At 33.7% G+C, this 26,190-nt stretch overlaps 1 protein-coding gene across 3 annotated transcripts in view; it reads left to right on the forward strand.

Annotated features, from left to right (window-relative positions):
- CUL2 (cullin 2) overlaps window positions 1-26,190 on the forward strand; it is an 88,942-nt gene that overhangs the window by 45,537 nt on the left and 17,215 nt on the right. For all 3 annotated transcript variants that reach the window (XM_037510459.2, XM_037510458.2, XM_054695002.1), the window contains exons 7-16: window positions 8,062-8,158; window positions 8,257-8,367; window positions 12,107-12,269; window positions 16,858-16,982; window positions 18,643-18,750; window positions 19,404-19,463; window positions 19,944-20,072; window positions 20,183-20,269; window positions 21,212-21,364; window positions 21,639-21,716. In XM_037510459.2, coding sequence (XP_037366356.1) covers window positions 8,062-8,158; window positions 8,257-8,367; window positions 12,107-12,269; window positions 16,858-16,982; window positions 18,643-18,750; window positions 19,404-19,463; window positions 19,944-20,072; window positions 20,183-20,269; window positions 21,212-21,364; window positions 21,639-21,716 — 1,111 coding nt within the window. The remainder of the gene's footprint in view (window positions 1-8,061; window positions 8,159-8,256; window positions 8,368-12,106; window positions 12,270-16,857; window positions 16,983-18,642; window positions 18,751-19,403; window positions 19,464-19,943; window positions 20,073-20,182; window positions 20,270-21,211; window positions 21,365-21,638; window positions 21,717-26,190) is intronic.

The following is a 26,190-nucleotide window of genomic DNA, read 5'->3' on the forward strand; positions in this document are numbered from 1 at the left end:
CTATTATTGTGAGATAATTTAAGGGAGAAATGGTGTCCCACTCATAGCACAGAGTGGTTCACTGTTTTCCTAACTGTTGTGTGATCGGGTTTGGGACAGAGGAAGTTTTTCAGTGGAGTTCAGAAAAAGAACATCTTTGGCTCAGTTTTGTCCTGAAAGATTTTTACTAGACTTCAGCTATAGAAATTCAAAAACACTAAAAGTTAGTCACGCAGACGCATGTATAATAAATTTCAGGTTAATGTAACTGAGGTTATAGAAATTATTTAGACCAGTGAATTTCATTGTGACAATGGGTTACTCCATCTGAACTTGCTTTCCAAAGCAACAAATGGTTCTTACTGTGGGATTCCTAGTAGGAAATAGGGGTTTAAAAAAAATAACCACAGGGGCCTCCCTAGTGGCACAGGCGGTTGAGCGCAGCCCTGTGAAGCTGTCCACAGCCTCTGTAGCTCCGGTTCGATCCCTGGCCGCCAGCGAGGGTCCCACATGGTGTGACAGACCTCTCCTGCCACACCCGCTTCTCCCCTCAGCAGTGTATTTCGTCAGTCTGCCTGTTCTGTTCCCCGCTCTGTCTCTGGTGAATCCTCTCACCCTCCTGTGCACTTGGCCTGTACCCCGATTCTTGTATAAATAAAAATAAATCTTAAAAAAAAAAAACACAAAAGAGGTTGAAGGTTTTTTTTAGTTTACTTAAAAGATATTGAATTTTGTGTTCTTGTAAATATAGCATTCTTTACATACCATTCATTGAAGAGGCACAATTCTTATTTTTGAGGTGGCACAAATTAGACAACTTTTTTTCTGTGAATACTTTCACTAGGAAATTTAACTATAAGCTATTTTTCTGTAAAACAAATTTGTCATTTACTCTTTTAATAATTGCATTGTTTCCAAAGATAGCAAGACAGAGAAAAACAGTGTACAAGTTTTTATCCTTTCTCTTTTTTTCTGCTAGACTATGTTAACTAAAAGAACAATCCCAACAAGATTTGTAGGTTTTACATCAATTCCAAAGAGCACCTGCACCCCTATGTTTATAGCAGCACTATTTACAATAGCTAAGCTTTGGAAACAGCCCAAATGCCCAAAAAATAGATGACTTGATAAGAATATGTGGTACATATATACTATGGAATATTACTCAGCATTCAAAAAGGATAGACACATGCAATTTGCAGCAACATGGATGGTGCTGGAAGGGATCATGCTCAGCGAAATAAGCCAGAAAGAAAAATAAAAATACCGGATGGTCTCACTCATAGCAGGAATCTAGAGGACTTAAATAAGGGACCAGGAAAATGAATAACTATAAGAAAGTGAAAATCAAAATCAACAAAAAACTATGAACCAGATTATAGAGTGTCTCTGGGGGGTAGGGGGCGGGAGGGGAGGGATTGGGGTCAAAATAAGGGGGTTGCAATTGTATGGGGAATATAAAAATAAAATTTATTATAAAAAAAAGATTTGTAGGTTTTAATATAGTATCTCTTGGTAAGAAATAATTAATATTTTCCTTTACTGGCAATTCAGCTGTCTTATATTAAAAGTATAATGAAAATATATTGTTGTAATTTTCTAGTCATACTTTTATGAATTGTCTCTTGTAAACATACTAGTAAATTTTTCCTAAGTGTGAATATTTGTTAAAAAAGAATTAAATGAGCTTACTGACTCCAGAGATGGCCCCAGTAAGCTCCTGACATGGGTGAAGGGCCTACCTCTGCCCATCAGAAGACCCATTTACATCAGCACTGGCCCCAAAAGCAATGATAAAACACAACAAACAGCAACCTCAGTTGTCAAGGGAATAATACAGCACAGAGAGATAATAAATCTCCAGAACCCAATCATAACACATGGAAGATTTGTTCTCTGTACCATACATAGTGTCCAAAATTGCGATCATAAAGAAATGGAAGAAAACAGAGCACACAGAAAAGCTCCCACGGTTATATGAGAACACTTACAAAAACAAAAGAATTTCCTGAGAAACAAAATTAGCAAACAGAATATTGAAATTGAGGCTTTAGATAAGAAAGTGATGGAAATGCAGGATGTGAAAAGATCAATAGAGAAGATACAAAATTCTGGAGAAAGCTGTGGACATTGAATAAACCAAATGGAAGAATGATTCAGTGACCTTGAAGATGATAATGTATGAAGAATCCAGGACGAAGAAAAGAGAGATCTGAATTAAAGAAAACAAATGAAGAAACACTTGAAGAATTACCCTGTTGTATGAGGAAAAACAATAGAATATAAGCACCCCAATCCTCTGTGCCCCAGAAATGGAACAGAGGAACATACACAAAGAACTGAACGACGAAATATTGATACATAGAACCACAGAATTAAGGACAAGAAGGCAGCAACAGACTTTCACATATCAATACTAACTAACTGTAAATGGACTAAACTCACCAATTTTAAGGCACAGAGTTTGTAGTTGAAGTAGGAAACAGAATCCAACTTTCTGTTCTCTTCAGCAAACAAACCTGAGCTCCAAAGATACACATAAGATCATAATAATGGGTTGGAAAAGAATCTTGCAAATAAATGGGTCTCAAAGGAAGGCAGCTATGACCATACCATTGTCAGACCAAATGAATTTCCAGCTATAAAAGGTAATAGGAGACACAGATAGACATTGTATAATGATTACGGGACCAGTACATCAGGAAAACATAATACTAATTAGTATATACTCATGAAATAAAGGAGCACCAAAATATATAAGGCATTTCCTATCAAATCTGAATACAGACATTGGCAGGGGATTTCAACACCCCTGTTTCACCAATGGACAGAGCGATGAGACAGAAAAGTAATAAGGGCACATTAGCCTTAAAAAGAATTAGACTACCTATAAGAAAGTTGATAGACATTTTTAGGATACTGCAGCCCCCAAAAGATGAATACACATTTTCCTCAAGTGTACATGGGACATTCTCTAGTATAGACCACATACTCGGTCACAAGACAGGTATCAGCAAATTCATAATCTTTTGGATTTCTTTATTATATAAGTATTAAGAATGCTTTTAAATATATTAAAGGCTAGAAAATATTAGTGGTAGCATGAGGGAATTCCTTTGTGTGATAAAATAGTTTTAGATCTTGAATATGTTGTTGGTGCCCTGAAAACTAGATTTGTGATAAAATTCCAAGGAATTCCTCGTACACAAAAGAGTGTCTCTAAAAACAGTGAAATATTAGTTAAGTCCATAAATTATACCAATATCTACTTCCAGACTTCAGTATTGTAATAATTATGAAAGATGTTACCATTGAAAAAAACTAGGTGTATAGTACACAGCACTGCTTTATATTTTTTTGCTACTTCCTGTGAGACTATGATTATTTAAAAATATTCATAAAATGTTTATATGGCCCATAAAATGTGAATATCATTGTTTTCTTCATTTTACCTAAGATTTCCTTTTCTCTCCTCATAAGTAATTACAGACAATAATTTGGTTGTATCTTAATGTATAAGTACATTGACTTTCATCTTTTCGGGAGGAATCTTTATATTTAGGAAGATGATGTGAACTTTGGAACCTTCTCATATAAAAATATTTGGTATTCATATGCACACAAAACAGAAGTAGAATCATGCCATCCATCTTGAAACCCTTGCATGTCCCATTCCCTCCTTTTCTCCAAAAGTAACCTGTACCTCTGTCCTGACTTTTAAGGTGGTCCTTCTTTCTCATCCTTTATGGTTTTACTCGTGTGTGTGTGTGTGTGTGTGTGTGTGTGTGTGTGTGTGTGTATTCATAGACTATATTATCTATTACTCTATGTTGTTTATCTTAAAGAGTTTATATTTGAAATGTTTTAATCGACTGGATTTGCCTTCTGTCCTCTTTTCTCCCTTGTAATTTATTTGTTGATGAATCCTGGCTATTTGATCTTTAGGGTTTTTTTTCCATAATCTGCATTTGGTTGATTGCATTCATGAGGTTCATTTAAATATGTTTCTTTGTCCTCTGTATTTCCTGCAAATTGACAGTCCACTGGCTTACTGAGACTCAGGTTGCTTCCTCTAGGAAAGCTCTTTCAAAATATATGATTTTTTTTTTTGCTTTTTTAAAAATTTAAGCACCCATTGATACAAAATAGCAACATCTTTTCCTTTATTGAGATTTGTAAAGTGTTACCACTTTAATTCTGTCATTTTATTTTGAGTTTTTACATGGAATAATTTTATAAAGACATGCTTCCCCATATCTACTGTTTGGTTTCTCAGTGATAAAGTTCATGTAGGAAAGGCAGAATACTGTTTGTTTTCTGCATTTTCTTTACCCACCTGTCAGGTTAATGAGTTGTTTGTTATACTCAGAAAGTAACCACTTAGCTTTCCCCGCCTCAATATATCATGATGAACTTACAGACTTAAATATATTTAATTCATTTCTACTCATTGTTTTAATTTATTAAAGTTTAAATTTCCTCTCTTTGGTTAGTTGGTGCAAAGATTTTTGATATAATCCTAGTCATCTTTGATAATTTTCTTACTGTCTACTATATAAGGTTGTTCCAGACTTACGTTGTACATTTTCTTCCCATATATGGTAATCAATTACTCAATGAAATACTTAATTTTAAATAAACAAATGATATATAAATGCATCTTTAAAAGGCTTTCCATATTCTAGATTCTTTCCTTAGTCTCCTTCTCCACGGAGCTAATTCCTGTTATCATTTGGTTAACTGTCTTTCTGAACCTTTACCTATGAATTTTTATACATGTTTACAAAGATAAATAAAATGCAGAATATTGTCGTTTTCTTTTTTAAGTATTTGATTTTTTTTTCTAGCTTAAAAATCAAATGATTATACTTAATAACTTTTATTCAATTATATATTTTGGTAATTTTTCTATGCTTGTACATCAGCTCTACCTTATTCTTTTTTAACTGCTAAACAATATTTCATGCAGTTTTACCTCATTTTATTAAACTCTTTTCTTGGTGCCATGTATTGGGTTTCCAATTTTTCTATATGTGCTTTAAATCATACGCATTTGAAGTCATAGACTACATGCTTTTAGAATTTTGCCAATTTGCCTTAGTATCTGTACTTCCATAAGTAGAATACAATACCTGTTTCTCTGTTACTCACCAATACTTCATAATTTCAAATCTTGCTAATCTGAGGGAAACATTTCCTTGGTTTCCCACTATATGAGATGGTAGTAGAGGAGCCTGGGAGTAATCTCAAGTGAGTCCCACAGCAGTCTTCTTGATGGAGAGGATTTGGGTCCCTCTGGGATACCACCTTCTCTCAGATACCATACTTACTGCTTCATGGGGGGACAGAAGAGCTGCTGCTTATAACCTGGCTTCAAAAATCAGCTTTTCCTAATAATGTAGCTGGTTTTGTTAACCTTATATGCATCCAGCTTTAAGTGTATGCTAATTCTTGCCTGTCTTCCTCTCCTTTTTTCCTGCCTCTCCTTGTTATTCTTTTTGTAGTTTTATTTTTCTAGGTTATCTATCAATAGTTTTCTTTCTGTCTTTTTTTCAATTTCTACAAGTCTAATGGCCTCTGTTAACAATAGAGTACTATGTCCTGTTGTTTCTCAGATTTAGAGTGGGTATAGGAGGCTGCATTTGGCTTACTGACACCCTGTTCTCATTTTAAACATAGAGGTAAGTGAAGGTTTCACTAAGAGATTAATTTGTCCATTGTCCCATATCAATATCAGGACTTTTGAGAGCTCCAGCTTAACTTTTAATGACCATCACAAACCTGTTCTGCTGAGTTAAATGCTTAGTTACTCAGTTCTTAACCTTAATTTAAAAAAATCACAATTAGTACTGTTTTGATCTCTTAAAACTATTCTCCTCTTTAAAATATTGAAAATGCTTCTTTTTTGCTCCTCTCAGAACTTACAATACTAGCTAATGTTTATTCATAATTTACTCATGAACCAGGCAGTGTGCTATTGCTTTCTTGGATTAACCTTAGAGTACCGCATCCTCATGAGGTGTAGGTATTTTATGATCCCATCTTTACAGAGAAGAAATTTTTTGAGTACTCAAAGATTAATAAACTTCTACCTTAGGTGACATTTAATGCAGCCAGACAGAATGCAAGCCCATGCCATGTGACTCCAAAATCCTAGTTTTAGGGCTATGTTTAACTCTTCTGTCAGTCCCCCGTATCCCAGCTGAGTGGATTCTTTAACATGATGATTTCATTATGATTGTTGTATGCATTTTTTCACTAGTTTTGTCAAATCAGTAATAAGCCATATTTCTAAAAATTGTTGATATTCTTTCTTCAGGGCTCATCCTTTGGAACCTGTGTTTTTAAGATGAGACTAGAGTTGACCAACTTAGTGCTTTTGTATTACTAACTTTTATATTACATTATAAAACTATCATTTCATAGTTTATTTTCATTATATGTTAGCATAATAGAAATGCAGTGTGATGATTTTATATAGTCCTTTTTGTTCAGATTAAATAGGTATGCTTAAGAGTTTTCTGAGTTCATATATGATTTTTATAGCAAAAACAGTTTAATTATTAAGCACTAAGAATATCAATGATTTTTCTAGGCAGTACCTTATTTGATTCCAGCTTATCTGGGATTTTTTGGGATGAGAGACAAATGACAAGCTTGCTGAGACTAAAAGGAATATTATTCCTGGTACTGAGCAGAAACAATAGGATTTGGTCATGAAAAGAATTTTAGGTTACTTGATTTTCCAAATATTCCAATATTTCTCATCTTGACTGGTTTCATTTGGTCCTGAGTTAAAAGACTGATGTTTTTCAATAGGTTACATCATTATTTTACTAGATTTAATGTGAGCTTATGAAGGAACTAATGGAAGATGAACAGAGGAAATGAGCTATGTGATCCTAGAAGTAGTCATTGATTTTATTAATGTCAAAATGTAGACGTATCTAAGATTCTGTGACTGACAGAATTATTCTAGCCGTATTAATTCATGTACAAAAAACTTTTCCCAGGATATCCAGGTAATTAAAGGAAGAATGAAAGAGGATTAGAGGGATGCAGAGGCAGGGAGGGACACTAATTTACAAAGGTAATTGCCTCACTATTTTTCTTAAATGTAGAAAATCTTTATATTCTAGTATAGAAAGCAAGCGGCTTTTACTAGGGAATGGTAATAATATATTTTCTGTTGCTATTTTTGTAAAATAATTATTAATTCAAAGAAAAATATTTTGAAGCAAGGTAGGAGATTGTTAATAAAATGGTAATAAAATCTTTGAGTGTATTATGGTTTGGATTGAGTATTAATCCTGGTGTCAGAAACTCCCATTTTAGGACCAGGCTATTTTACTGTGGCTTCAGGCAAACTATATTTTACCCTTCCATTTTTCTGTTTCTGTAAATAGAAAAACTGATGTTCACCTACATTTCTCATTTTGATTTTAGATTTGCATCACAATACTACCTTTGACTAAATTGGTACTTAATCAACTATCAATATTTGAAGTGATTTTAGATCCCTTTGCAACTATAAAGAAATATAAACATACTAAAAACATATCTCACTAAATTTCTAAATAGAGAAATAGCTTGTGCTTGAATGGGAAACAACTTGGGGACTCTGGCAGGTCTCTAAAAGAGAGAACAACAGCTTTTAGTCAGTTCAATGAGTGATGCGTTATATAGAGTGTACCTTTGAGAAATGCATACCATCAAATTACTGCAGGGATACTTGTAATAGGTTCAAAGACTGAGTTCCCAAGCCAAATCCTCTAATAATAGAATATAGTAAGTGCAATTCAAATATTCTTAACCCTCCAGTTTCATAGTCTTGAATGCATGGACTCTCATGTACTCTAAAATGAAAGAATTATTAACTTAGTATATTCATACAGTATGTTTTATTTATGGAAATATTTCAGTTGTGGTATGAAAATTATTTCTTAGCATCATATGCATTGACCTTTAAATGCTCTATATGCAGTATAAATGTTTTATAATACAATTAACTAGCCATATTTTGGTATGCTTCCATTAATTAATTGTATTCTCAAGAATATTTTGTGTTATACCTTGTTTTAGTGATCGTGGTGGAGAAGACCCAAACCAGAAAGTAATCCATGGGGTTATTAACTCCTTTGTTCATGTTGAACAGTATAAGAAAAAATTCCCTTTAAAGGTAAAAAACTTCCATTAAATATGTAAATAAGCAGACCTTTAATTTCTTACATTATTTGTTCTAATTTTTAAAAATGTGATTTTAATTGATTTGTTTAGTTTTATCAGGAAATCTTTGAGTCTCCTTTTCTAACTGAAACGGGAGAGTATTACAAGCAAGAAGCTTCAAATTTATTACAAGAATCAAACTGCTCACAGTATATGGAAAAGGTAAGCTTGAAAACGTGTAACATGTTTTCTTAATACATCTTTGATGGAAAAAGGTTCTCTTTGATCATTAGTCTGAGTTACTAATGTTTACCTGTTGATTAATCATGAGAAAAAGCACTGTTCCATTTTTCATCATGGTTATTGCTTTATGCAAAATACTGATTGCTTGATTTGTTTGTCTCTAAAATATATATATATATATATTTATATTCTTTGCAAAATAGTAAACTATAAATTTTGTTTAGTAGGTATGTTTAGAGAATAGGATAAGTGTAGAAATTTGGTATTTGGGTTTTTATTTTCCTTCCTTTAAAATAGAAGATAGGGGGAAAGAAAAATATAATTCTAGGCATCTGTTGAAGATTTTAGAAGACTGATAAAAACCTCCACAGAAAATTTAGCCAATCATTAAACCAACACATATTGATTGCCATATTTTAAATTCCCTGTATATTTTCTCAGTAAAAGAATAGTCATAAATTCAGTCATCATACAAGATATATTAGAACTTCAATCCAGTTTTTTTCATCTACATTGTTGGATTTCAAGCTTCTGGTTATGGGATGCTTTTTATTAATTTAGCCAAGAAATATGAAATGTTGTAATTGGAATAGTTATAATTTGTCTTTTATAGAATGTAGGTCAAGAGATATCAGTGCTTGTTGACACAGTTGTATATTCCACTAAGCCCAGTTCTGGAAGACTGGGTGAGTTATTTGATTCTCTTCCTACTTTGTCACTAATGAGCTCTGAGACCTAGGACAATTTTCTCCATCTATTAAGTGCAGGTTACACTAAGTCAGTGCTGCTTAGCTCTGAGCCCTTTTTGCATCATAGATACTTGTTAAAGAGTCTAGATCCAGTCCTGAAAAGTGCATTCAGCAGATCAGTGATACATATATTCAACAATGGAAACAATCCAAATGTCTATCAGTAGTAGAAAAGATAAACAAAGTGTATATACATAAAGTGGAATAATACTCAGTCTTAAAAAGGACTAAAGTCCTGATATATGCTATAACATGAATGAGACTGAAAACATGCTAGGTAGAAATAGCCAGACACTCAAGGACACATTTTGTGTGGTTCCAATTATATGAAATATCCAGTATAGGCATATCCATATAGATAGAAAATAGATTAGAAATTACTGGGAGACAAGACTGGAGAGCAATTGCTTAATGGTCACAGTTTTTATTTGGTGTGATGAAAATGTTTGGAAATAGATAGCTGCACAACATTGTGAATTTAATTAAAGGCTCTGAATTAAACACTTAAATGGTTAAAATGGCAAATTTTATATCATGCATATTTAATCATAATTAAAAAAACAATAATAATGTAATATACCAAAAGCCATAAAGTGGGTAAGTCATATGATATGTAAGTTATATCTCAAACTGTTGGAAGGACAACCATGGGATATTGTTTGGAAAATAGTGTTTATAACATCAGGTCATTTAATTAACAGACTAATTAATATAGCTTTCATACTTCCCTTTTTAGACCGTTCCTCTAGTTTTGGCCTTCTCTATCAGGTACAAGAGGATTAGCGGCTATATGAAACCTTCTATTGAGACACTCCAACCTTATCTTTCTTTTGAATGTCCCACAGACCCCCACCCATTATCTTTGTTTAATTATTTTCCTTTCTTACTCCCTGTCATTTCTCTCAGACCTATACTCTTAATTCCTGTTGCATTTAGTTAATCCACAAACAGATTAAAGTCACTTATAGTGTGCTATAAATAACTAATTGATTCAGCTACTGTGGAAATCCGTATGGAGGTTCTTCAGAACACTAAAAATGGATATACCCTCAGTAGATTCTAGGAATCTACCCAAAGGACACAGAAGCACTAATTCAAAAGGAAACCTGCACTGCTCTGTTTACTGCAGTGTTATTTACTATCACTAAATTATGGAAACAATCTAAGTGCCCCAGAACAGATGTGTGGATCAAGAAGATGTGGTACATATACACAATGGAATACTATTCAGCAATCAAAAAAGAAAGTCAAGCATGCCATTTGCAGCAACATGAATGGAGCTAGGAGGGATTATTCTAAGTGGTAATTCTTAGTGTGAGCCAGAAGGAGAAAGAGGAATGTCAGACGGTTTCTCTTATATGTGGAATGTAGAGAAACCAAAAAAAAAAGGGACAGGAAAAAAGACAAAACTTGCAAGTTGACCATAGATCTGAGGCAAACAACAGGGGAGGATGAGAGGAATCAAAACAGGGGAAGGAAGAGCACAAGAGACTGTAGTGATGGATCACGAATGCTATAGTGATGGGAGAACCACCAAAACTACAACTGAGGATATAAATCAAATACCATCCAAAAATTAACAAAGATATAAGAAAATAAGTAGAGAAATCTGAGAGGCTTCTAGGGATGACCTATTATTTCCCCTCTTAACAGCACCTTCTTATGCCCAGGCAACCTCAGTAATACTCCTCAAATATTTGAATGTTCATAATTCCCTGAGACCAGTGAAGTTCAGAAAATCTGGTTACATAGAATCACATTTCAGAATGTTTTTAAAGCATAAACATTTATATTTGCGTGTGCGATGCTATCTAGATTTTCAATCCAAATTTAGTTTTGTTTTTAGGGAGAAATTAGCCAGGTTCACCGTTGTTTTTTATTGGCTGGTTCTTATTAACCAGTTATTATTTGTAGCTCAGTGCTTTTTATCCAGGATAAGCTTTAACAGTTGATCTTGATTGATACATGACTATGAGTCAAATAAGTTTTTTTTTTTTTTTCATTTTAATCTACCACCTGGCAGAGAGTTAAAGGAAACAAAAAGTCTTCAGTTATCTTTAATGGAATGAAAACATTTCTAAATGTAAGCTATTGATATTTACCCACAAATTATTGAATAGCCGTTGATTAGCTTGAATCAAATAGAATACTAAAGGTAGATGTGAGTTCCAAGTGAGGAAAAGGTACATCCTGCTTACAGAATGTTCATCTCATGTCTTCTGTGATTTAATTGTTGTCATTGATGATGGGGGCAAAGCACAAAGGTAGCATTCTGAAGACAATTTATCAGATTCCTCAGAATATTCTAGATTTCCTTTTATTCTGTCCTTCCCTTCTCTCTTTCTCTCTAGCTTAATCTCTGAGTGAAGTAGTATACAATATGCACCACATGCCCATTTTGACTTTCAAAAATTTGAATGAAATCTTTAATGTGATAGTTAACTATAATTTAGTTTTGTTTTTAGGGAGAAATTAGCCATTTGCAGCAACATGAATGCATTTACATTTACATTTACATTCAAACTGTTTACATTTACATTTTATAAGAAGGAAACCCTATGTAATTATATTAATCTACTTGATCCAGTTTCTGTAAATTATTTTTTATTCTATAACACATAAATATTCATAAAGTGACCACCTGTTCTAGTTTTTAGAAATCATTACCTGCTGTTCCTGTTGCATATTAGGCAGTCTATATGATAGAATGATGGGGTCAATGAATGAAGACTCAGTGCAATCCACTTCACTTTAGTTCTTGTCCATAAGACTTGGCAAAATATAAATGATATATAATACTTTAAAATTTTGAAATGATTATGGAATGTGGGTTTTAAATTGATTATGTAATCCTTATTGGTTACCTGGCCATGCTTAACTGAGCCATTAAAATTATGCTAGCTGAATTATTCACTAATACTATAGCTTTTTCTCATAATAGCTCATGACTGTAAAATATATTTCCAAAGGTTCTAGGTAGATTAAAAGATGAAGAAATTCGATGTCGAAAATATTTACATCCAAGTTCATACACTAAAGTGATTCATGAATGTCAGCAACGAATGGTAGCAGACCACTTACAGTTCTTACATGCAGAATGTCATAATATCATCCGACAAGAGAAAAAAAATGGTAAGTGATATCAGACATAAAGTGAGTAGAAATCTTCCAGCTTCTTTTGATTTCAAGCATATTTTAGTAATAGGCTCTAAAATATTTGATATGCCGTCTTACAAAATATTACTAATCTATTTTAAAAGATTTGGAAAGGATATTTTCAAAGTTTTCAAGTCAAAAGAAAAACTGGGAAAATGTGTTTGCAGATATTTTTATATATATTAAGGGCTAATTTTTTTTTAAAGATATTTTTTATTTATACAAGAGCTGGGGTACAGGCCAGATGCATGGGAGGGTAAGAGGATTCACCAGAGATAAAGTGGGGAACAGAACAGGCAGGCTGACGAAATACACTGCTGAGGGGAGCAGGGGGCGAGACAGGAGAGGTCTGCTTGTCCTGTGGGTTGCCCCGAGGCCGGCAGGGATCGAACCAGCACTGCAGAGGCTGCGGACAGCTTCACAGCACTGAGCTCAACCTCTTGTGCCACCAAGGAGGCCCCTAATTTTTTTTTCTTTTTATTTATTTATTTATTTTTTTAAATGATAAATTTTATTTTTATATTCCCCATACAATTGCAACCCCCCTTTCTGATTCCAATCCCTCCCCTCCCCCCCCCCACCCTCCCAAAAGTGTCTGTGTTTCATAGTTTTTTGTTGATTCTGATTTTCACTTTCTTATAGTTATTCATTTTCCTGGTCCCTTATTTAAGTTTTCTAGATTCCTGCTATGAGTGAGACCATCCGGTATTTTTCTTTTTCTTTCTGGCTTATTTTGCTGAGCATGATCCCTTCCAGCGCCATCCATGTTTCTGCAAATTGCATGTGCTTATCTTTTTTGAATGCTGAGTAATATTCCACGGTGTATATGTACCACATCTTCTTGATCCAGTCATCTATTTTTGGGCATTTGGGTTGTTTCCAAAGCTTAGCTATTGTAAACAGTGCTGCTATAAACATAGGGGTGCAGGTGTTCCTTGGAATTGATGTTTCTGTGTCCTTTGGGTAGATACCTAGGAGTGGAATTGCTGGATCATATGGAAGCTCTATGTTTAGTAGGTCCAGAAATCTCCACACAGCTCTCCATAGTGGTTGGATCAGTTTGCACTCCCACCAACAGTGCAGAAGAGTTCCTTTTTCTCCACACCCTCGCCAACATTTGTTGTTGCTAGTTTTTTTAATATGTGCCATTCTCACTGCTGTAAGATGGTATCTCATGGTAGTTTTGATTTGCATTTCCCTGATTACAAGTGATGTTGAACATTTTTTCATATGCCTGTTGGCCATTTGCATTTCCTCTTCAGAGAAGTTTCTTTTTAGCTCTTCTGCCCATTTTTTGACTGGATTATTTTCTTTGTTGTTGTTGAGTCTCACCAGCTCTTTGCAGATTTTTGTGATCAGTCCTTTATCATTAGTGTTGGGTGCAAAAATGTTCTCCCAGTTGGTGGGGTTTCTCTTTGTTTTTGTTATTGTCTCTTTTGCTGTGCAGAAGCTCTTTAATTTGATGTAGTCCCAGCTGTTTATCTTTGCCTTCACTATCACTGCTTTGGGTGATGTGTCTGTAAAGATGTCTTTGATGTGCAAATTACGTAGTGTTTCGCCTATATTTCCTTCTATATATTTTATGGTTTCAGGTCTTATGTCTAGTTCTTTAATCCATTTTGAGTTGATTTTTGTGTATGGTGTGAGGTAGTGGTCAAGCTTCATTCTTTTGCATGTAGCGACCCAGTTTTCCCAGCACCATTTATTGAACAAACTTTCTTTGCTCCAATGCATAGTCTTTGCTCCTTTGTCAAAGATTAGTTGACCATAAATCTGTGGGTTTATTTCTGGATTTTCTATTCGATTCCATTGGTCTGTATGTCTGTTCTTGTTCCAATACCATGCAGTTTTGATGATTATGGCTTTGTAGTAGAGTTTGAAGTCTAGGAGTGTGATGCCTCCATTCCCTTCTTTTTTTTTTCAGGAGAGCTTTGGCAATTCAGGGTTTTTTGTGATTCCATATGAATTTCATCAATAATTGTTCTATTTCTTTGAAGAATGACATTGAAATTTTGATTGGAATAGCATTGAATCTGTATATTGCTTTTGGTAGGATGGCCATTTTAATAATGTTTATTCTTCCAATCCATGAGCAGGGGATGTCTTTCCATTTCTTTGTGTCTTCTTCTATTTCTTTTAACAGTGTTTTATAGTTTTCTTTGTATAGGTCCTTTACCTCTTTTGTTAGATTTATTCCCAAATATTTGATTTTTTTTGTTTCCATAATAAAAGGGATGGTTTTTTTGATTTCTTCTTCTTCAGATTTATTGTTTGTGTATAGGAAGGCTACTGACTTTTGCATGTTGATTTTGTATCCTGCCACTTTACTGAACTGATTGATTAGTTGAATTAGTTTTTCCGTGGAGTTTTTGGGGTTCTCTACGTATATTATCATATCATCTGCAAATAGTGATAGTTTGACTTCTTCTTTTCCTATTTGGATTCCTTGGATGTCTTTCTCTTGTCTTATTGCTCTGGCTAGGACTTCCAGTATTATATTGAAAAGCAGTGGTGAGAGTGGACATCCTTGTCTTGTTCCAGATCTTAATGGAATTGCTTTCAGCTTTTCACCATTGAGAATGATACTGGCTGTTGGCTTGTCATAGATGGAGGCCCCTAATTTTTTAAAAATACATTTAGGTGCTAATAAAAAGCAGGGGAGGGCCTCCCTGGTGGCGCAAGGGGTTTAGCACAGCACTATGAAGCAATCCATAGCCTCTGCAGCACGAGTTTAATCCCCTGCCAGACAGGGAGAAACCCACATGGCACAGCAGACCTCTCCTGTCTTGCCTGCTGCTCCCCTCAGCAGTGTATTTCAGTCAGTCTGCCTGTTCTGTTCCCCACTCTGTCTCTGGTGAATCCTCTCACACCCCGCATCTCTGGCCTGTACCCCAGCTCTTATATGCATAAATAAATAAATCTTTAAAAATAAAAAGCAGGGGAAAAGCAAAGAAAAAGAAAATGAAAATATATGGAAATGTTCAATATCATTCAAATTGGGAGAAATATAAGAATACAATGAGATGGTGTAATATACAGAGAAAATAGAAAGTAGAATATTTTAGAAAAAGAGAAAATAGTGGTAAGATTGTTCAAATAGTAGAGAATAATCATTAGAAGATATGTTCCAGACTACACAGAAAACAGTGTTGAAAGCACCATTGACTTGCAGATCCAAGGCAGTATACTCAAAATGCTAGGATTTTTTTCCTTCTGAAAATTGTACTATTAAAATAAGAAAAGTCAAGACAATTTTGAAGAACAGGATGGGAAGACTGAAGGATAGCATCACTTATCAAACCACAATAATAAGTACAATGAGGCCTTGATGCAAAGATAGACAAATAGAATAATAGGATAAAATAGCCTAGAAATAACCCATACATACATAGATACATGATTTAAGACCAAGATGGCACTATAGAACAATGGATGAAAGATAGTCTTTTCAACACACAGTGCTAAGTCCCTTGGATATGCATTGGGGGAAAAAATTTGAATTTGATTTGTACCTCAGATACCAATAAGAAAATCATTCAGTTTCTTGTAGACTTGATCAACCTAAAAAGCATTTAACATTTCTAGAGATAGTATAGAATAACTTCCTGACCCTGAGATAGAGAAAGGCGTTTTAAATAAAATATAAAAACTAGCAACCATAAAAGGAAGATTTGTCAAATAGAAATAAAAATAAAAACTTTGGATTATTTAATAATAAGACCATTGTACCATCAAAACATAGTCATAGGGTAATATATTTGCAATGACTGAAAAATATTTATATCCAAAATGTAAATTTGCCAAGAAATAGAAAGCTTAAAATAAAAACCATTTCACTGAAACATCATTTTCATGTATCAGTGGCAAAGATCAAAATGCTTGCTTACATGTTATTAGCAGGGATTGAGAATACCATTTGAAAGGCTCTGTCTATAAAATATAAGTTTTTGACACAGTGATCCCACTTCTAGGGATTTATACTACAGATATTCTTGCCTATATGCATGGTTATTAATTGTAACATCAAGAAATTGGAAACAGCCAGATTTCCATCAATTATTCAGAAATTGTACTGTAACAATATAGTTGGAGTGATATATAGATATAAAATATGAGGAAATGCTCTATGTGCTGATACAGAAATATAAGTTAAAATGTTGTGTTCTGCAGTTTTAAATAATACATACAATATGCTATACTATTTACATAAACGGAACAGAGCGCAGAATATTTGTATTTGTTTGAATATGCATGAAATATCTTTGAAAATAAATAATGATAATGTTGCTTTCCCATAATGAGGAGGATTGGGTAGTTGGGAGATAAGTGTGGGAGAGTTTCTCTGCATACTCTTGTAATTTTGAAACATATTAAAATGTTTTTTGAACTATTTTGAACTTTTTTTTTTTTTTTTTTGGGTGGGACCCTCGCCGGTGGCTGGGGATCGAGCTAGCGCTACAGAGGCTGTGGGCAGCCTCGCAACCCAGCGCTCAACCACTGCGCCACCAGGGGAGGCCCTGAACTGTATTGAACTTTGATGATCAGATTTCTTTTCTCCCCTCAGACATGGCAAATATGTATGTCTTACTTCGTGCTGTGTCCACTGGTTTACCTCATATGATTCAGGAGCTGCAAAATCACATCCATGATGAGGGCCTTAGAGCAACCAGTAATCTTACTCAGGAAAATGTAAGTTGTATAAGGAATTGGGAATATTTTTCTTAATCACTTTAACATTGAGTTTTCTTTTATTTACTGATTTAGCAGATTAAGGTCCTAACATGCCAACAAATGGAAATATCTTTTTAAAAATGTTTTAAACTTTTTGTTGGGCTCATCAAATTATTAGTAAGTAAGTAAAAGACACAGCCCTTTCTTTTTAGTCACATTGATAAGTTCATCTAGTAAATGTTAGTTTCACAGAAAAATGTTTTTCAAATAATTGTGTTCCTATGTAGCTCCACTAATACTTAATTGTTGTGGTAAAGGTATTAATTAATGGTAATATGTAGACATCTTAAAATTTGCTTTTTTTATATATACACTCTGATTTTGGTAGTCCGGAAGCAAATTTCAGTTAAAACCATCTTGCCTATATGTATGATTGCCACCCAAAAATCTAACACTGACCTCATGTCTCTAATACTCATCTTTCTCAAGAATTGCCTTCTAGTCATATGATTATTTTTTTAAACTATTATTTTATTGTATTAAAATACATGCAAACATAAAACTTGCTATTTTAATGATACAAATGCTGTGATTCTATCCCAAAATAATTGAAAACAGGAATTCAGACATTCATACACCAATGTTTACAAAAGTGTTACTCACTACAGCCTAAGTGTGAAATCAATACAAATGTCCATCAGCAGATGAGTGGATCAATGAATTGTTGTATATTTGTTCAATGGAATGCTATTCAGACATGAAAAGAACTGAAGTCCTTATATGCACTACAACATGGGTGAAATTTGAAAACTTGAAAATATTTTACTAACTGAAATAAGCTAAAATAAGCTGTCAAATGATTATTTATAACACGATATTTTTCCTGTCAAAGTTTGTTCCTAAATCTTCAAATTTTTTCAGATAGTTTTCTTGTTATGACTAGTGATAGTTTATAGTAAGACAGAAATGACATGAAATAATTCACTTTTCTAAGTAGAACTGTTTGCTCTTTATAATGCTGTAATCTATGTATAGACATTTGTTCAGGAGAATTTATTAATGCTGATTCACCTTAATTATAGATTTGTCTTTGGCAAATCTTAGATTATATGTTTTGTCCCAGTAAGGAATAAGTTTTCAATTTTTGTAAAATAGTTTATATTATTTAGGTGTATTGATTAGTTTATATTTATTACTTTTTATTAGTAAATAGTAATTATTACTATTTATTAGTAAATAGTTTATATTTATTACTTTTACAGATTCAGAATATTCAGACACATTAGCTCAGAGTCTGATGTCAGGGAATCAGCAAATTGAAATACGTGTTTTCTTTTTTTAATAGACTCAAACAATTTTAGCTGACTTACTTAAGTCTTAAAATTAAGTAAATAAATTAAAAAAGAGAGATTGTAACTTGTAACTTAACACCAGAGAGAAAGTTTTTAGTTGGTTCTTTTGGCAGAACTATAGTCCTGCATTTCTGGTTTTGAATGATACCTGAATTTCAGCATCAAATTTTTAGAGTTTTTAAGACCATCTTAGCTAAGAGAGAGTGTGTGTAATATTAATTTACTTGGGAAAAGCTTTCTCTTAATTAAACAACTCCTTAGTAAGTCTGATTTTACCCTTGAACTACTTAAAATGTGATTTTGTACTTTGTAATTCTTATTTTTAGATGCCAACACTATTTGTTGAGTCAGTTTTGGAAGTACATGGTAAATTTGTTCAACTTATCAACACTGTTTTGAATGGTGATCAGCACTTTATGAGTGCATTAGATAAGGTAACTTTTTAATACATAAGATATTTCTCTATATTTCTATTTAATCATCATTCTTTAGGCATTTTTCAGAATGGGGTTTCTAATTATGTGATTTCTTATCTAGACATCAAGATTAACTTTAATTTAAAGTGTGAAAACTTAAATTAGCAACTGTTTAGATACTTAAATAATATGGGTTTTGAATTTCCTATGAATATCCTATTGTATATAAGGAAATTGTTATTCAGCATCTTCTGAAATACATGTAAATGTTAATATTCTTAGTACTGATTTTTCCTTTGAATATAATATTTAGGTCACTATATTTGAAACAAAAATGAATATAGCCTACAGATTTTAATTTTGGTATATATTTAAAGGAAATTTGCTTGCGTGTTTTGAGATTTAAAAATGTAGTTTCGTTTTATATATCAAAAATCAGTAGTAAGATATAAAGAGTATATTTCAGGAGGAGTAAGATAAATAATATGTAATTATCAAGAATACTGTCAGAGGAGTTTATATAGTGTTAGATATGAAAACAATATTAACAAACTACCACAAAAATGCTGTGTTTTGTGTGGGGTAGTAATTTTTGACAGGGATTGTAGCATATATTGACCCAGATGTACTTTTACCCTGATACTGGTGGCTAATTACTGTTTTCTCTTTAGGCCCTTACATCAGTTGTAAATTACAGAGAGCCTAAATCTATTTGTAAAGCACCTGAATTGGTAAGTTAAATGGCTGTTTAAAAGTAATCTTATGAAAAATAAGTAGTAAAAAATGAAAATAGAATATCAAATTAGTTTGTTTTTATAGCATTTATTAAGAATAAAAACAACTACCTACATTGTATACATTTTGGCACATATCTAAGGAATGCAGTAGGCTTTTTAAATAACTGAAGGAGAAAATATTCCATTTTACTGAGTTTGTATTTTAAGTATGTTTGCTTTGAAATCATTTGTATTATTTCTGTAAAGATGTCATCTGAAATCTAAAGGAAATTTGATAATTTTTGATAAATTTTTAAATTTTATCTTGTGACTTGTATTTTAAGTTCTTTAGTGCATGATTGTTAGAACTAAGTTTTAGAATGGCAAAGACCCTATCCGTTGATCTTATTTTATATTGTTGCTGCTTTGCCTCGTTTGTGATACGCTATGTACAAAAGGTCCCTTTGTAAAATTTACTATCAATTTCTATTTGAGCTTGCGAAGTACTGTGACAACTTGCTAAAGAAATCAGCAAAAGGGATGACTGAAAATGAAGTAGAAGACAAACTGACGAGCTTCATTACTGTTTTCAAATATATTGATGATAAGGATGTTTTTCAAAAGGTAAGTTGTAAATAGAGCAATTTTATTTATATTTTAGTTAACTTTGATTTTATTTCTGAACTTTAAATCACCAAAACGGAAGTAATCTTTAAAAATATTTTTTAATATAGTTCTACGCAAGAATGCTGGCAAAACGTTTAATTCATGGGTTGTCAATGTCTATGGATTCTGAAGAAGCTATGATCAATAAATTAAAGGTAATGTAAGGCTTTGATCTGATAATGTAGAAATTATTCCACTAGCACATAATGATGTTCTTTGCTGCCTTATATGTAATAACAGGAAACAATTGCATTGATGACTTGTTAAATATATATTCATGTGGTGGGATATGTAAATACAATATTAATAGGATAAAATCTCTACATTGGTAGAGAATCATTCACATGATAAGCTATGTTAACTTTGCAATTAAATATACTTAAAATATACTTTTAAGTACAAATTTTGTAGTGCCATTGAATTTTTATTTATTTTTACATTGTTTAGTTTACACACGGATGAGTTAAATAGTAGCTGATCCACATTTATCCTAAGAAAATAATTGAAATTTTTCTTTATTAAATAAAATGTGTAGTTTTTTTAAAATGTGCTCCAAAATATCTTACAATGTTTTTGAAATAATATTACCATAAGATTTTTTGTGTCCTGAGATTAAAATCCAAATTTTCTGACCTAGTAATAACAGAGTTTTGAATAGATTTCTTCATTCTTGGGTAAATGGTATTAAAAATATGCCTAAGTACACTCCTTTTCTTACTCTTAGGTCAAATATTCTCACTTATCTTTCATACATATTTGATACTATCTGTAAGTTACAAGGTATCATACATGCAGTGATAGAGCATCTTGTATTTTTCACATAAGATCCATGTATTTATTGTTAAGTTTCTACTTTAAAAGGAAACTTGTTTCATAAAATGGTTTTTATTCATTTATTCATTTATTTAATGTACATTTAAAAGAAAGGAATTTTTGAAACATTTTGAATAGCTGCTTTGAGGAATAGAGACCTTTAATGTAAGTATACAAGCAGAACCTTTGGCCACTAACCTAGTGGTGGCAACATGTCCTTACTAGTCAATATGGTTTATTATTTTTCTTTTTAAATCATGTATTTTTTAAATTTTATTTTACAGCAAGCCTGTGGTTATGAGTTTACCAGCAAACTACATCGGATGTATACAGATATGAGTGTCAGTGCTGATCTCAACAATAAATTCAATAATTTTATCAAAAATCAAGACACAGTAATAGATTTGGGAATTAGTTTTCAGATATATGTTCTACAGGTATGGATATATGTTTTATTGTGGGCACTTGCTAATCATTTCAAAATTTATGATACAGATAGAGTTAATAAATGGATGCCTGACTTTCACTCCGTGGATTGTGGCTTCTAAAGTCACATGTTTTATTGATTTTGAATGATAACGTGCAGTGATAGTATTAATGTTGATGGATTTTATCAACATTTTGAGGAAAGAAAAAAACATGCTTTAGTTGTTTAAATTATTTTATAAATATTTAAAGTCAGATTTTTTTTTTTTACTTTTTTCCTTCCAGGCTGGAGCATGGCCTCTTACTCAGGCTCCTTCATCTACATTTGCAATTCCCCAGGAGTTAGAAAAAAGTGTACAAATGGTAAGTTTGTAAGAAATATGTTAGGAGACCTGATGAATTTTAATACTTGTCTTCATAGTATATCTTTTTAAATATTTTCCAGCGTCTTTAAAGACTCATGAGAGATGAAAATATGTTCATACATTATAGTTAGTTTGCCTTTTGGGAAGAAAGTAACTTGTTATTAATAGTAAAACTTAAATGCTAAAAGTGTAATACATGTCAAAGTATGTCTCTTAGTATTAGAAAATTGACTGTCTGCTCTTAAGTAATTTTAAATATAAAAATTTTGATAGTATGAGGCAGTTTAGAATCCATTATTTGCAATAACAATTTTCTAATTTATTTTAATTTTGAACCATTTTTATACTTCATTTATCCTTTGTAATAGTTATTTTTATTTCTGGGCTACAAGTTAGGTAAATATATGTGGAATGTACAAAAAAATGCTTTGAATTGGAATATTTAAGCCAAAGTTACTTAAGAATGTGACTGAATAGAAACCTTAAAGTGCTTACCAAACCCATTTTAGAGAGACTGTGGAGACTATGTCTTTCTCTAATAGCTTTATCATACACCATATATCTCAGTCCAGTCAGTCCATGATAGCTGTACCATAGACTAGGTACCTTGTAAAAACAGAATTTATTTTTCACAATTTTGGAAGCCAGAAATGTGAGATCAGGGTGCTAGCGTAGTTGGTGAAGACCCTCTTTAGTTCATCATGGCCTTCCCATTGTATCTTCACATGGCGGCGGGGGAGCTCTGTGGAGTCTGTTTAGCACTGTTCCCTTTCATAAGGGCATAATTTAGGAACCTCCTGAAGGTCCCACCTCCTGATTCCACAGCATTCAGTGTTAGGGTTTCAACCTGTGACTGGAGGTTGGTGATTGGGTGGGGTGGGGGGGGCGGGTGTACACAACCTCTCAAACCCTAGCACTATACTATTCACTCAAAGTATATATACTGTATATACTGTTTTAGTTATTTTGAGTATATATGCAGAGTTGTATAATCATCACCTTAGTAAATTTTATTGTTTTAATCAAATTTGTCAGTCAGGGTTACATTATTACTTTTCCATAGGAACACATATTTCTTTTTTTTCTTCTAAGATTTATTTATTTATGCATACAAGAACTGGGGTACAGGCCAGAGGTGTTGGGGGGTGAAAGGATTCACCAGAGACAGAGTGGGGAACAGAACAGGCAGACTGACTGAAATACACTGCTGAGGGGAGCAGTGGGCCAGTAGGAGAGGTCTGCTGCTCCATGTGGGTAGCTCCCTGGCCAGCCGGGGATCGAACTCGTGCTGCAGTGGCTGCGGACAGCTTCATAGGTTGCATCTTAACCCCTTGCACCACCAAGGAGGCTCTAGGTACACATATTTCATTCACCTATCCCGAAACCTCCCATGCCAGTGCCCTACACCTTCCTTCTCCTGTCTCCTTCTCCCTTCCCTCTATTCCCTTTCACCATTTTTTAGTATGTCTAAGTTTTTTGCTGTGTTTTACTTATTCCAAAGATGAGTAAAACCATCTGATACTTGTCTTGCACTTTCTGATTTATTTCATTTAGTATAATCATCTCAAGAGCCATCCATTTTTTTTCTCTAAAAAGGCACTGTTTCACCTTTTTTTTTTTAAGTCAAGTGTTCCATTGAGTATGTGTTCCACAATTTCTTTATCTAGTCATTTGTCGGTGAGCACTTAGGCTGGTTCCATGACTTGGCAGTTGTGTATAGTGCTGCTAATGAACATTGCAGTACATCAGTCTTTTGTATTAATTTTCATGTTCTTTGGGTAAATACCTAGTAGAGGTATTGCTGGATCAATATGGTTCCCTTAATTTTTTAAGCTATTGCCACATTGTTTTCCATAGAGGCTGCACCAAATTGCATTCCCAACAATAGTGGATGAGTGATCCTTTTTCTCCATATCACCACAGATAATTCTAGAACATTTTTCTTGCTCTCAGTTGTCCCCAAATGAAGTGTTCCCATTAGCAGTCACTCCCTGTTTCCCCCATCCTTTTTTTCCCAGCCTACAGCAACCTATTTCTTTCTGTATAGATTTGTTTACTCTGGACATCTCATATAGATTCATATCATGTGGCATTTTCTAACTGACTTCATTCACTTAGCATAATGTCAAGGTTCATCAGTATTGTAGCATGTGTAAATAGTTAATTTCTTCTTATTGCCAAGTAATAGTCCATTGTATGAATACATACATAATAACACTTTTTATCCATTAATCAGTTGATGTACATTTAGGTTTTCCCTACCTATGGTTTAGAATAATGCTATTGTGAACATTTGTATGCAAGTTTTTGAGTGCACATGCTTTTACTTCTTTTGAAACTGACTCCTTTTGACTCTACCTCACCAGACAAGACTTTTTATTTTATGATTGGATGAAGTTGAGTTAGCATTGTTTGCATAGAAATCTTTATTATCAAATTATGCCTTATTTGAGCAATGACTTGAGGTTGTGAAGCAGTGAGTTGTGTGTACACTTACGAAGTTTAAAATGAAAATGGTATTTCATTACACTCTTTCCTAGGGTTGTTCACAATGGGTAATGTGAATCACATTACCCAATTTTCAAGTATGTTTGTTATTTTTTTCTTTCAAAATAAAGATTATAGAGTCTCCCTCGTGGCCTAGGGGTTAAGTCTCATTGCTATTACTGCTGTGGCCTGAGTTTGATCCTGGCTAGGGAACTAACCCACATATGGTGGTACAGCAGACCTCTCCTGTCTTCCCTGCAGCTCCCCTTAGCAGTATATTTCAGTTAATCCCCCTGTTCTGCTCCCCACTCTGTCTCTGGTGAATCCTCTCACCACCATGACCACCACTATACCTCTGGCCTACACCCTATTTCTTTTATGCCAAAAAAAATAATAATAAGGATTGTAAATAAAGCAAAGTACAGTCTCTGGAATCATAGTTCCTGTTTCCAGATGTCTGTTCTGTCATTTACTTTGCTCTGTAACTTTGGGCAAATAACATAATTTTCTGTGAATTGATTATAGTAACACCTCATAGTATTAATATGAAGATGAGATAATGTAGCACCTTGCTGATACGTTGTAAGTACTCAATAAATGGTAACTGATAGAAGTAATAAAGTGATAATAGTAGTGGTAATAATAGGTAGAATAGTTTAAATAATCAGGTAAATTTCAAGCTGCTAGGCATAAGGTGTCAGACTTTCAGAATAAGAGTCTAATTTAGAACTCTATTGCATAACTTCTTTGAAAAGGCATGATAGCATAAATTATCTTAGGAACTATATAAAAATAAGCCTGGACACCCCATTGAGTATCATTAAAGTCTCCCTTCCACTATCATCATCTATAAGTCAGTTTCCCAATGAGCCCGAACTGCGCAGAAGCTCTTCATTGGAAGTTTAAGCTTTGAAACAACTGATGAGCATCTGAGAAGCCATTTTGATCAAGGAGAAATGCACACAGAGTGTGTAGTAATGAGAGATCCAAACAGCAAGCAATCCAGAGACTGGGCTTGTCATTTATTTCATGGTGGAGAAGGTGTATACAGCCATGAATGCAAGCCACACAAGGTGGATGGAAGAGTTCTGGAACCAAAGGGCTGTGTTAAGAGAATGTTCTCAAAGACCTAGTGCCCACTTAATTGTGAAAAAGTGTTTTATTGGTGGTTTTAAAGAAGATACTGAAGAATATCACCTAAGAGATTATTTTGAGCTGTATGGGAAAATTGAAATGATTGAAATCATGAATGATGGAGGCAATGGCAAGAAGAAAGACTTTACTTTTGTAACCTTTGATAATTATGGTTCTAGAGACCAGACTGTCATTCAGAAATACCAGTACTGTGAATAACCACAACTGCGAAGTAGGGAAAATTCTATTTAAGCAAGAGATCGCCAGTGCTTCATCCAGCTAAAGAGGTTAAAGTGGTTCTGGAAACTTTGGTGGTAGTCATTGGAGGTAGTTTTATTGGGAATGACAACTTTGGTCATGGAGGAAACCTCAGTAGTTGAGGTGGTTTTGTTGGCAACCATGGTGATGATATATAGGGTGGCAGTGGGGATTAGCTATTTTGGTTTTGGTAATGATGGTGGTTATGAAGGAGGTGGCCCTGGTTACTCTGTAGGAAGCATAGGCTATAGAAATGGTGGACGGGGTTATGGAAACCAGGGCAGTGACTATGGCAGGTGTCACAGCCACGACAGCTATAACAACAGAGGAGGCAGAGGTGGCTTTGGTGGTGGTAATAGAAGCAATTTTGAAGGTGGTGGCAGCTACAATGAATTTGGCAATTAAAACCAATCTTCAAATTTTGTAACCATGATAAAAGGAAACTTTGGAGGCAGGAGCTCTGGCCACTATGGTAGTGGAGGCCCATACTTTGTCAAACCACAGCAGTGGTAGCTATGGTTGTGGCAGAAGATTTTAATTAACCGCCAGGAAACAAAGCTTAGCAGGAGAGAAGAGCCAGAGAAGTGACTGGG

This window comes from Talpa occidentalis, unplaced genomic scaffold, assembly GCF_014898055.3.
Source record: "Talpa occidentalis isolate TD23 unplaced genomic scaffold, MPIMG_talOcc4v2.1 talOcc4.14, whole genome shotgun sequence".
NCBI lineage: Eukaryota > Metazoa > Chordata > Mammalia > Eulipotyphla > Talpidae > Talpa > Talpa occidentalis.